Source organism: Nycticebus coucang, chromosome 5 (assembly GCF_027406575.1).
Source record: "Nycticebus coucang isolate mNycCou1 chromosome 5, mNycCou1.pri, whole genome shotgun sequence".
NCBI lineage: Eukaryota > Metazoa > Chordata > Mammalia > Primates > Lorisidae > Nycticebus > Nycticebus coucang.
Genome location: NC_069784.1, coordinates 114,945,503 through 114,957,547, shown reverse-complemented (window position 1 = coordinate 114,957,547; position 12,045 = coordinate 114,945,503). Strand labels below are relative to the sequence as shown.

General features: G+C 44.7%; 1 protein-coding gene across 1 annotated transcript in view; it reads right to left on the bottom strand.

Moving 5' to 3' along the window:
• ARFGEF3 (ARFGEF family member 3) overlaps window positions 1-7,996 on the bottom strand; it is a 180,246-nt gene extending 172,250 nt beyond the window's left edge. Inside the window, exons 1-2 of the mRNA XM_053592320.1 lie at window positions 7,669-7,996; window positions 122-173 (exon numbers count right to left, since the gene is read on the bottom strand). Of these exons, the coding sequence (XP_053448295.1) occupies window positions 122-173; window positions 7,669-7,753 (137 nt within the window). The 5' untranslated portion in view covers window positions 7,754-7,996. The remainder of the gene's footprint in view (window positions 1-121; window positions 174-7,668) is intronic.
• Window positions 7,997-12,045: the final 4,049 nt, after the last annotated feature.

Below are 12,045 nucleotides of genomic sequence, written 5' to 3'. Positions count from 1 at the left end.
TCTGTTATAGCGGCAGAAAACAGACTAAGACATTCTGTAAACCCATGAGGTTATCTGGACCTTCAAGGAAACTCAGTGAGCGATTTGACTTCTGCCGTATTATGTAACTTCCATCTCTTACCTCAGCAAGTGTGGTGGGAGCTTCACAATAGTATCCAGACCACCCAAGGTTTCTGGAAAAGAAAAATTATAAAGTTGAAAATAAATATTCGAAGACTGGGAATTTCAGATTAGTTTTCTTTTCCCTGGGAATTTCTCTAATTATAAATTAGTCAATTCTCAATTCTCAATCCTTTTCCCTCAAAGGCCCCAGAGACTTCCCTGGACCTTTCCTCACTGTTGAGAAGGGGAGAGTTAAAAATTAGGACACACTGCGTTTCCCTATAGAGACAAAGAATGAACAGTTAAATTCCAATCCTGACCCACAATGACAATTTCAGTTAGTTACAACTGGCAAGACACTATATTTTCACAATAAAAACAGAGAAAGAAAAGCTGTTTCCCCAAAAATACATAAATATCTTTAAATAAGGGTGGTGCCTGTGCCTCAAAGGAGTAGGGCGCCGGCCCCACATATCGGAGGTGGCGGGTTCAACCCAGCCCCCAGGGTCAAAAACTGCAAAAAAAAAAAAAAAAGAAAGAAAAACAAAACAAAAAAATCTTTAAACAATAACTCAAACTTGTGAAAAACTTTCCAGTTCACAAAACATATATCATTATTCTCAGATGCATTTATGACAGGGTAGATTAAAATTTTTAAAACATCACACTATAGTCAGGGATACTGATGGGGAGTCTCACTTGCAAATCATTCAACCTGGATGTTCAATTCTTTCCCATTGCTTGTGGGTTATTCACACTATTGCTGCCTCTAATTTTAGAGATAATAAAAAGCTCATTAGTCTCTTCCTCAAACTGTTTTATTTCCATCTAACATGCATCCAGTTTTTCAGCTCAAATTGTGTGGACTCCTCTTTTTACTCCTTAGAGTCAACAAGGTCCTGTCAATTTGAATTATTTTCACTGGGGAAGGAGAAACGGCTCTCCCAACCTTGCTCAGTAATCAAAGGAAACAATAAAATGCCAAATATATCCAAGAGACTCAGGATTCATATCAGACCAAACTGTGATAGGATCTTGGCCTATTGTGGCCAATGGGACAAAGAGTGGATTGAAGAAGGATAATTAATCAGCAAAACAAAAAGATGAGCTCAGCGGGGCCTATTGTGACAAGGCCAAAGGAGGAGGTTGAAGGACTGAGGTCAGTGCTTAAGATGAGACACATGACAAAAAGGTCTCTGCTTATCACAGGAGCCCTGAGATGCAGGTGCAGGGAACAGCTCACTGGCCATGCAGGTCTAGCAGTTGCAGGGCCCAGAAGCAGGATGAGCTGATGCTGCTCCCCAAATCAGTGTGGTTTTTCTCACCAGAGGAGTTTAAATCCAATGCAGAATGTGTAACAGGTCTACAAATGATAAGAATAAGCTAGAAGAAAGGGGAAACAGAGACAGCAGTCACAAAGCAGCCACGGAGACCCCACACCTTGGTGAGTGGCAGTGAGACTGCCTAGCAGGGGCAGGAACAAGAGTAGGACCCAAGGCAAAGAGTCCCCAGGAGGCAAGGGGGCATGGCTACAGCTTTGCGTAATCGCCATGACAGAATGGTAATTGGGGAGAGAACCAGGTTCCATTCCCAGCCCCAGACCAGCTTGTGACACTGGCAGATGCTGTGGGGGATCTCTAAGTTACAGTTCAGTCCCTCATCATTAAAATGAAGACAATAATACCTGCTTCATGGGATTCTTGCAAGGAGTTTATGCAATAATGATCATAAAGAGCCTGACCTGGTCCTTAGATGTCCCCCTCCTTGATTCACTGACTAAATATTGGGCCAGGTACTGGGCTGGGGACCTAACAGTGAGGACAGACATGGTCTGAGAACTCAGGGAGTGAACATTCTAATCGCAAACTGTGATAAATGCCATAAAGGGAAACACAGGTAATTAGGCAGAGGTTTAACAGGAGACCCTACGGTGGGCAGTGGGGTCTGGGCTTCCCGCAGGGTGTCTTGAGACTGAAATTGACTGTGCAAATTAGGGAAGGAGCAGGCATTTTAAGTGGAGAGAATGATAAGTTTGAAATGTCTGAAGAATCCCAACTACCTTCACCTTCTCCATGCTGCCACTGGGGCCCCAGCTGCCATCTTCTCCACCTGGATGACAGCACCAGGCTCCTTTCTCAGCTCCCAACTCCTGGCCCGGCAGTTGCTGTCTCTGCTTATCACGGGAACCTGGGAGATCCTGTCCACACCCTGTCAGGGCACTTCTACCTTGGTCCTCTGCTCCAAATAGCTCCCCATCTCCCTAGGGAGCTCCACAGGGACCTTCAGGAGCAGTCCTCACCTCCTACTTCTCTCTGCTGGCTCCTGCGGCCCAAACTCCTTGGTTTTTCCAGAAGCCATCAGCTGTTTTCCCACCTGCAGCCACCCTTTTGGTAAGGCTTTCCCTGAACACCCCATTGAAATGACCATTCCCCTTTCTGTCCAGGCACCTCCTGTTTCCCTTTGCTGTTTTATGCTTTCCCTTAGGTCTTAACACCCTCTGGGTTGTCATGGATATTTTACTCACTAATCTTGATCATTGGCTGCCATCCCTCCAAGATTCTGTAAAGTCCATGGAAGCAGGACAGGACTTTTTGCCTGTTTTGTTCACTCTGGCATCCCCAACACCTAGAACAGTGCCTGGTCCTAAGAGCTGCTCACAAAATATTTGATGAATTATTGAAGTAAGAGGGGCATAGTGTGTTTGGGTAGCTAGAAGATCAGTATGGTTGAAACTCAAGAGAGCAGGGTTGGGGTGGCACAGGCTGAGGCTGTGAGCAGTCAGGAGCCAGGCCACACAGGCCTTGACAGAACTCATTAGTGACTGTGGGTTTCATCCCAATGGGATGCCATGCAGTTATTTAACATGCATACCACGATATGACTGGGGTTTCCAAAGTGATGCTGCTTGGAAAACAGCTTAAGAAGGACTAGAGTAAGCAAGAAAGGCACTGCCGGGAGGGTGGTATGGCAGTCCTGGGAAAATGGCAGGCAGCTTAGACTGGAGGTCTGGTAACACAGGCAGGGAGGAGTGGGCAGGCTTTTGTCTAGGAGGCAAAAATGAGCAAAACGTAGGTGATGGACGGGTATGATAGCAAATTAAGAACTGTACCAAGGATGACTCTAACTTTCAGGTTTGTACAACAGGACAGGTGCTGGTATCAACTGATCATTTAGAAACACCAGAAGTGACTGAGGTCTGTGCATGTGTGGGGGTGGGAAAGAGCACACAGCCACTTTGAGCCTTGAGTAGAGTGCCTGAGACCCATTCAAGTAGAGATATTGGGCAGGGGGCTGCACTGGGGGAAGCTAAGTGTCAGAGCGCAGATGTGGATTCATGACATAGCACTGGGCATCACACTCCCAGGAACTGAGCTGAAGCCGTGGAGTTTGTGTTCAACTGCCGAAGGAATGGGAATAAGACAGGAGTAAGAGGCTCAGGGACAATTCTTGAGAAATGCGAACATGTAAGCCTGGGCAGAGGAGCTGCAGCTGGCAAGGGAGACAGGGTAGCTCAAGAGCCAAAGTGAAATAGGTAGGGTGTGGTCATGGAGGCCAAGGTGAGGCAGGCACCGAGGTGTGCTCAGCATTACTAAGAAGCCCTGTGCGTGGGAGTGAGAACAGCCTGCTAGCTGGACCACTGGGTGCCTTATTATTCTTCAGTGCAAGCTGGTGGAATGATGCAGGTGAAAGGCAGAGAGTGAGATAGAGATTTCGCAGGAAGTGAGGACATGGACTCAATCCCTATAGACACTTTTTAAGACATCTGGCTCTGAAGGTAACAGAACCTGTGGCCAGAAGGAAAAGTGACCAAGTAGACAGAGAGAAAGGAGCTGGTTGGCTGGGTGAGCCTTCCTCCTCTGCTTGGCATTCCTGCCTCCAATTTTCTCTTCCCTCTCCTCCATTTTCCATATCCCTTCCACAAAGGTCCTCCTGATACATGTAAAACACTGAAAGTTTCTAAAAGAAGGACTCAGTAGCTTCCAGATCTCCTGGTCCGCCATCGTATTTCACCCTTTCATGTCTCAGCTCACAAGCCTCCAGGGCTGCCCGTTCCTGATGATAAGACTATTATCTTGGGCTCTCCCCAAGCCGTCCCTTCATCCGACTCATTCTTTTCTACATCTCAGTCAGACCATTCCTCACCACCAAGGACAGCACCAAATGAAGGGAAGATACATTCATGTGCCTTGCTAGTTATTCTGCAGCCATTGAGAACACTGGTTTTCAGAGAAGACTTATGGCTAAGTAGACAACAAAGAAAATGCTAAAATTAAAAATGCCTCAAAGAATAAAAATGACAAAGTTTACAAACATGCTAAAGTTAAGAAAACAAGTGAGAATATGCCAACGTAGTCTGACCGTCTGCTAAAGGGAAAGACCCCCCACCCCCTCCCCAAATCTCAACAGTGTTACCTCTGGGTCGGGAGATTACAGGTGATTTTTATTTTTTCTTCATATTTTTCTATTATTTTTCAATATTCTAAAATGAGCATATGTTATTCTTATAAATAGAAAAGTTAAGATTATTTAAGGCCTAAATAAAAGTCATTGAAGAATTGATTTATTTATTGAACATCTGCTTCATCTGAGGAAACCACCAGAGGCGTTCACTGCACTGTTGACGGGCATTGTTCTGATGGGCCAGCCCCCGCTCTCCTGTCCTCTAATGCTTCACCCTAATTTTGCTTTGAGGAAACCATCTTTCCCTGCCTCTGGATATCAATGGGACTTGTAGCATAGGCCTAAGCCAGTTAGCCCTTTCCATTCTTTGGCTGGAGGTCTGTTTCAGAGACAGTCACACAACACACCAGGACAAAAAGAAACAAGTGAAAGCAAGGATCAGGCAGGAGTAACCGGAAAAGCTCCACACTCTTGGGATGGTCTAAGGATGGAAATGAACTCTCTTTCCTGCCATGGTTTAAGTGGGAGGAAATGGACTCAGTGTGGAGATAATCCCTCTGTCCTGAAATGGTCCGAGCATAAAGATGACCCCTCTCTCCTGAGACAGTCTAAGTGCATTACTGCCCCTTTCTCATGAGATGGGCTATGTTTGGTAATTTATCAGCCCAAAATTATGGAGACCCCATAGCAGAGTATGTCAGTCAACCCACAAAGAGCCGGCAAGATCTCTGAGACAGTATAAAATTCATAAAATTCCTGAATCAGACTGAACGCACAGCTATTCTTCTAAGGGATATTTTAGCTAATGATGCAAAAAAAAAAAAAATCTGTTTTATGTAAGTAAGCTTTAACTAGTTTTTTTCTGACCTCTTACACACAAAATATTTCTCAATTATCCTGCACCTAAGAGACTAGGCATACACACAATAATCAAAGTAGTAGGTGCTCTAAGATAGTGATGGGGTGGGACTCTGCACCCCAAGGAGAAACTGATTCTCCTGAGATGCTCAGGGCACGCTTCCTAGGGAAGCTGGGCTTTGGGGAGTCTGAAGAGGAAAGTCCTGGCAGAAGATGGGCACCAGCAAAGGCAGAGGGAGCAGTGTGCTGTGCACAGCACGCCCCAGACTGCCGGTGGATCTCCGAGCTCTTGGTGGGAGAGTGAAAGGACAGAGCCTGGGGCTAGAGTCAGAAGAGCAGTCTAAGAAGTGTACGCTTTAATCTATAATGAAATTACAGGGGTTGAGGAGTGACAAATGTTCTATAGTCAAAACATCTGTGGGCAACGGAAAATGGTGCAGAAAGGGGAAGACAAGAGGGACCACATCTCCGAGCCTTTCTTCATAGTGCACGCTGCCTCCGGGATGCCCTTCTAACAAATTCCTTGTACAGAACATTTTATTCATCCTTACATCCATACACACTCAGCACAGGGGAGGTCTTAATAAATATTTGCTAAATAAATAAGTAAAGAAAAGCAAGAACCCACAACTCCCCATTCTACAAGTAAATACTTCAGAAGCACCACCAGCTTACACCCATCCCCCAACACACATGAAACTCTGACCTCACATCCATTCCTTCTTCCTGATTTGGTCATTCCAATCTATGAATGCCCTCCACTACTATTTAACTATTTCATGCACTCACATCTCCTCTTGCTAATGATAGAACAATCACTGGGAAAGGAACCGCATCTACAGTTAGGCTGACTCCAGGCCTTACTCCAATGATCTACCTTGTCTTAGCTCTCAGCTCCCTGGTGGCTTTAAGGACCAAAACTCGGTAACATTGCAGTTTGACTTAACAAGATGTTGAATATTAAAATTCAAGTTTATTAAAAATACTAGATTACTTTCTTCCTTCCTATTTATCTAAATCTGCTTAGTTTACAGCCAAATAATAATAAATACTAGGAATGGCATGTTTAGAGCACAATCAGGTCCTGCCTTACCCAGTTACCCAGCCATCTGTGACCCTTCATTAGAGGCACTTGAGAATCTTGTTCTGAATCCCTCTGCTGAATGACAATCGGGTAGTGCAAAAATAGGAAACTAAAAGGGTCAAGTGCTGCTTCTATCCACAAGACAAACTTCCTGGACAATAGTGTAGACAAGGTTGTGATGACATGCTCAGGCAAAAACAATGACGTTGTACATACACCCTAACATATGTGAACTAAGAGGTTCTAAATATTAACAGTCACCTAAAACATTTGCAGAATTCTACATTTAGTTGAAAGCCTGCTGACGGCACTTCTCAGTCTCAGGCTGTGTCACAGCACAGTGTCTCCACAAACAACTGATTGTTTTTGGTTGCAAGGGAAAGGGATTCAATCTTATTTTTCATTTGAGTGTTGGCTGAGGAATCCCATCAGGCTCTGGCAAGGCGAGGGGCCCACAGAGCTGTTCTGCTCTCTTCTCTGCCTTTCCTTTTTTGAAAGCATCACTAGCAACCGAAGTATGCTTCTGATCTCCTTTTCCCACCCTGACATTTTTGAATCCCCAAATTCTTGCCTAGCTGAAATGCCTTTCTGGTTTTTCCGACGCTGAGTTCTGCAGCCTGATGGGAAACACACATTTGCTACCTGGAACTTATTTCAGTGCTAGCACAGGTCGCAAATCTAAAATCCCACCTGTGTGACGGGCAGACCAACAGAATTGTAGAGGTAGCACAATCCCGCCCGCACGTTATTTTTCATGTACAGTCATCACGAAAGCTAACACTCAGCAGGCTGCCTCTATCAGGAAAATCAAATTAAACCGTTCCTTCCTGTTCCCCTCGCCAAAGATTCCACATCGGAGCCGCGGGTTTAACTTCCCTCTTCGGAGGCCCTGGATTCGCGCGGACTCCGGGTCCCGTCCTACTCGGCGATGGGTAACCATCGTCCACAGCGCGGGGACCCGGGAGGAGGGGGCCGCCCGGAGCTGGGGGACAGTGATTCCGGGTGAGGTTGGGAGAAGATAAAGAGACCAGAGCGGAGGAAGGTGGATGTCAACGCCCGAGCCAAATTCTCATCTCTCACATCAATTTCCCGAGGCAACTCGCAATTGCGAGAATTGAGCCCCATAACCCAAGCTGGGCAAAACCCCCCGCGCGCACCGGGGCCGCGCGGCCCTGAGCCGCCGCCAGCAGGTGCCCCGCTCCCGCGCCCGGCTCGGCGCTCACCCAGGGCCCAGGTGCAGCTCTCCTTAATGGCTTTGTACTTGCTCCCGGACGCTTCTTTCTGCAGCTTCCTCAGGATGTCTTCCATCTTGACCTAGCAGGCGCGGGCCGCCGACCGGGAGAGGAGCGCGCGCGAGCCGGGCCGGGGACGCCGCCGCCGCCGCTGCCTGGCCCGAGCGCCTAGGCGGCCACTGCGCTCGCCCGCATGCCGCCCCGGCGCGCCGGCTGATGAATCACGCCCGCTCCATGCCGCGGCCACGTCAGTCCCGCCGCCCCGCCCCGGCGCCCCGCCCGCCCGCCGCCCGCCGGGTCAGGTGCGCTCCGCGCGGCGGCGGCGGGCAGGGGCCGGAGGCTGGAGGCCGCGGCGCCGATCCGCCGCCGAGGTAGGCCCCGGGCCACCGAGGCTTCGCGGAAAGGTGGGGCGGATGTCCGGAGCTGACGCTGGGCCAGAGGAGGCGGTGGGTCTGCGGCGGGCAGCCGGAGGGGACGGGCCTCGTCTCTGTCCCCCAGCCCATTCACCCACGATCGCGGCGATCGAAGTCAGAGACCCACCCTGACCCCAGAACCCCCAGGCGGTGCCGGCTCCTCGCTGGCTGCATCCCTCCGTCCGCGAACCAGAAAATTCGCGCGTTCACTAGTGAACAGGTCTTTGGACCACTCCCTGTGCCCGGCTCCACCGATACAGCATTTACTGGTCAGCGACCGGCCTGCAGGGAGTTTACACTCCATCATTCAACACGTGTGTGTGTGTGTGTGTGTGTGTGTGTGTGTGTGTGTGTGTGTGTGTGTGTGTGTGTGTGTGTGTGTGTGTGTGTGTGTGTGTGTGTAACAGAGAGAGCGCGCGCGGGAGAGAGAGAGATAGAGACACTGACTTAACCCCCCTTATACAGACAGGCAAATGAGGTCCAGACAGGTTGTTACAGAGCCAGTTACTTCCCAGGCCAACAAGAGTTGGTTCCCAAACACATACTGAATCCAAAGCTCTTTTAAGAAACACCTCTCCCCTTCCCTTCCTTTCTTGCATTGAATTGTTTTCCTCTGAATAAATGGGGCCCACAGGGGCCCACAAGGAAGGCTTCCCCAACCTTTGCTCAGCTCTTGGTCTGAAACTGGCAGGCGCGTGCAGATGGCCTGCGGGTGGGAAAGGCAGAGTCAGGGTGTCAAACCTGGAAAGATCACCCTGTGTTTCGTCCACTGATGGAGGCCCTGGGATGGGTGTTTCATTTACCGGCAGGAACTCGGGATAGAACTTTCAATTGAGGATTTGAAAACCATCAAGTACTGCAAGTTTTTGGTGCCTGGAATTTGCAAGGTTGCTGCAAGATGCCATAGAGGGAGTCAAGGGATTCTTGACCTTCAAATAAGGCGCAAAGGAGCAAGAGCCCACGGAGGAGTCTGAGAAAGAGCAGTCAGAAATCCAGTGTAGAAGGGCGTGAGCAGGACAGCCAGCAAAGTGTGTTCAGAGGAGGTCCAGCAGAGGGGGTGCAGACTGCTTCTGAAGACCCTTTGGGATCGAGGAGGCAAAAGTTACCCATTCGCAGTCCCCAAGAACCTTTCTACCCACTATCCAAACACCCAATGAGTCAAGACATTGTTTAAAGAAATATTTGCAGTGTTTAAAAAGTCAAAACAGTGCAGATAGTATAACTTATCTTAAACAACATTGTTAACTATTTGGAAAAATGTATCAATCACAACTTTATGTCATCTAGCAAGATAAATTACGAACGTATTCAAGAGTTAAATTTAAGAATTAACCATGAAAAGTTTAGAAGAAAATGTAAGTGAATATACTTATTTTAATACATTCAGATTATTTCTAACCAAACCAGTGAAGGTGGAAACAGAAAAAAAAAAGTCTAGATTTGACTACTTCAATATTTGCAATAGAACTTTTATGTCAAAAGTACCATATGGAATTAAAAAGCAGATGACACTCTGAGGGGTAGATTAAAGAAAGAAGGCAATTCTAACTTTTAATTTTATGCAGATTTATATATTTTAGTCGATTAAAGGTACTTATTATTTTTGTAATTAAAAACAATTTTACTCAAGCTGCAAAGAAGGACAATATTTATAATAATGTCAGAGATACAAAGTTTGAATAGTGGCAGCAACCGTAGGTCAGGGGGGTCATAGCCGGCCACATATACTGAAGCTCGCGGGTTGGAATCTAGCCTGGGCCTGCTAAAACAACAATGACAACTGCAACAAAAAAATAGCAGGGCGTTGTGGTGGGCCCCTGTAGTCCAGCTACTTGGGAGGCTGAGGCAAGAGAATCACTTTTGCCCAAGAGTTTGAGGTTGCTGTGAGCTGTGACACCATGGCACTCTACCCAGGGAGACAGTGTGAGACTCTGTCTCAAAAAATAAATAAATAAATAAATAATAAACATAAAGTTTAAATAGTTTTGTAAAGAAGCTTTTGCAAAGTAGTAAAAACCAGATGCACCATCTAATAAAAAAATGAACATGAAGTGGGTTCATAAAGGGAGAAATGCAAATGGCCATAAAGTTATGAAAAATGTGCAAGTACCTACTAATCAAAAGAACATAAACTTTTAGATACTTTTAAAAAAATTAATTGATTGGCTAAGAGATGTTTAAATGCTATTGCCTAGTGTTATTAAGGAGCTGGGCAACAAGGTCCCCCCATGTCATGGGTGCTGACGGGAGTATAACTTGGTACTGCATTTCTGGAGGGAGTCTGGATGTGTACACAGAACAGACATGGCTTCAACAACTCCACATTTGGGAATTCATCCCCAGGAAGTGATTATGGAAAAGGATAAAGATTTTTCTATAAGAATTTCAAAAATCAAAAACCAAATGTCCAACAACAGGAAAATGGATAGATAACTCATGATAATTCATAAAGCAGCATTAGAGAGATCACCTTTAAGGATAATGTCTGAGGGACCGTGGCTCACGCTTGTAATCAAGCATCTGAGTGAAACTCTATCTAAAAAAAATAAACAAATAATGCAGGAGAGGAATGTTGAAGAATATTTATATAAAAAGTGGTTTATACTATATAGTTAAATAAACTATAGTTAAATTATAAAATGCTATGCATTTCTGTATACTAAATGATCCAAATTTTATTAAATATTTGATGTAAATGTGCATATGTTTAAAAATACTTACATCTGTATACATACATACTATATATATGAAAACAATAACAGTGATTATTGAATTATAGGTGAGCTTATTCTTCATTAAACATTTTTACTTTCATAATTGCAAAAAAGTAGTTCTTTTGGAAAGGTAGTGCAAAATTGAAATTAAAGTAGTATCTGGGCAGCAAAGTCAAAAGCCAGAGAAAGGACAAAGATAAATATAGAAAAGGATGTGAGAGGCTAGTTAAGATCCTGGGGAAGCCTGCCCCAGGAGAATGATGATGGTAGAGCCTGGTACAGAGGATTAAGAGCAGGTTGAATCACAAGTATAAACAATCCCGTCAAGATGTTGGCTATGAAGGAAAGTAAGCACCTTTTTACTTTATATCCATAAGTCACAGTAGAAAATACACTTTGCATTACCACCCAGTGTACGTAAGTAATACATGTATAGATAGGTTTAAAAATAGAAAGAAAAGTTTAATTTATAAAACGCTTACTGTTGACTACAATAGTTACTATTAAATACAATTTTATTCATTGAACCAGGCACATTTGCCTGTCTCTAAATTCACTCCAGGCTGACGGCATAACAATCAATACTTTAAGCATAACCACAGTGGTTTGTGCTTTGATGTCTATTTCTTCCTATTATTAGTTTTTTGTGGTTAAAAATTTTTGTGGTTCAGAAAAATAAGTTGCTGTGGATGCTATTAATAACAAGAATATACTCTGCTTAGTAAGAGAAATTCTTTTTAAATCTTAATCTGAAATTGTGGTAAATTTATAATCATTCTTCAATGTGTTCAAATAAAGCATTCATAATTAGCTTTCTTCTTTTGGACATTAGCTTTAATATGGATTCAGAATTTTGGGAAGAAAATAGGTCTTAAGTTTCCTTATTGTTTTAAAATGACAAAAGTTTGAAATAGACTCATAATAAAATTAATATCTTCAATTTTTCCAGTCAAAATGTTGTTATTAATATTTATTCTTCATGTGTTATAAAATGTGTGGACACTTAGTAACCATAGTGATTATTTAAATGTATTTTGTAACTGTTGGATATATCCAAATCTTGAAATAATACTGTTAATCCAAATTCACTTAGTTAAAAATGTCAAAAAGAGATACATATGCTAATTCTTTTGCTGAAATATCATGGTCAAAATGGTAGCCACATGAGCTTGCTTTTCTTTTTTTTTTTTTTTTTTTTTTTGTAGAGACAGAGTCTCACTGTACTGCCCTCGGGTAGAGTG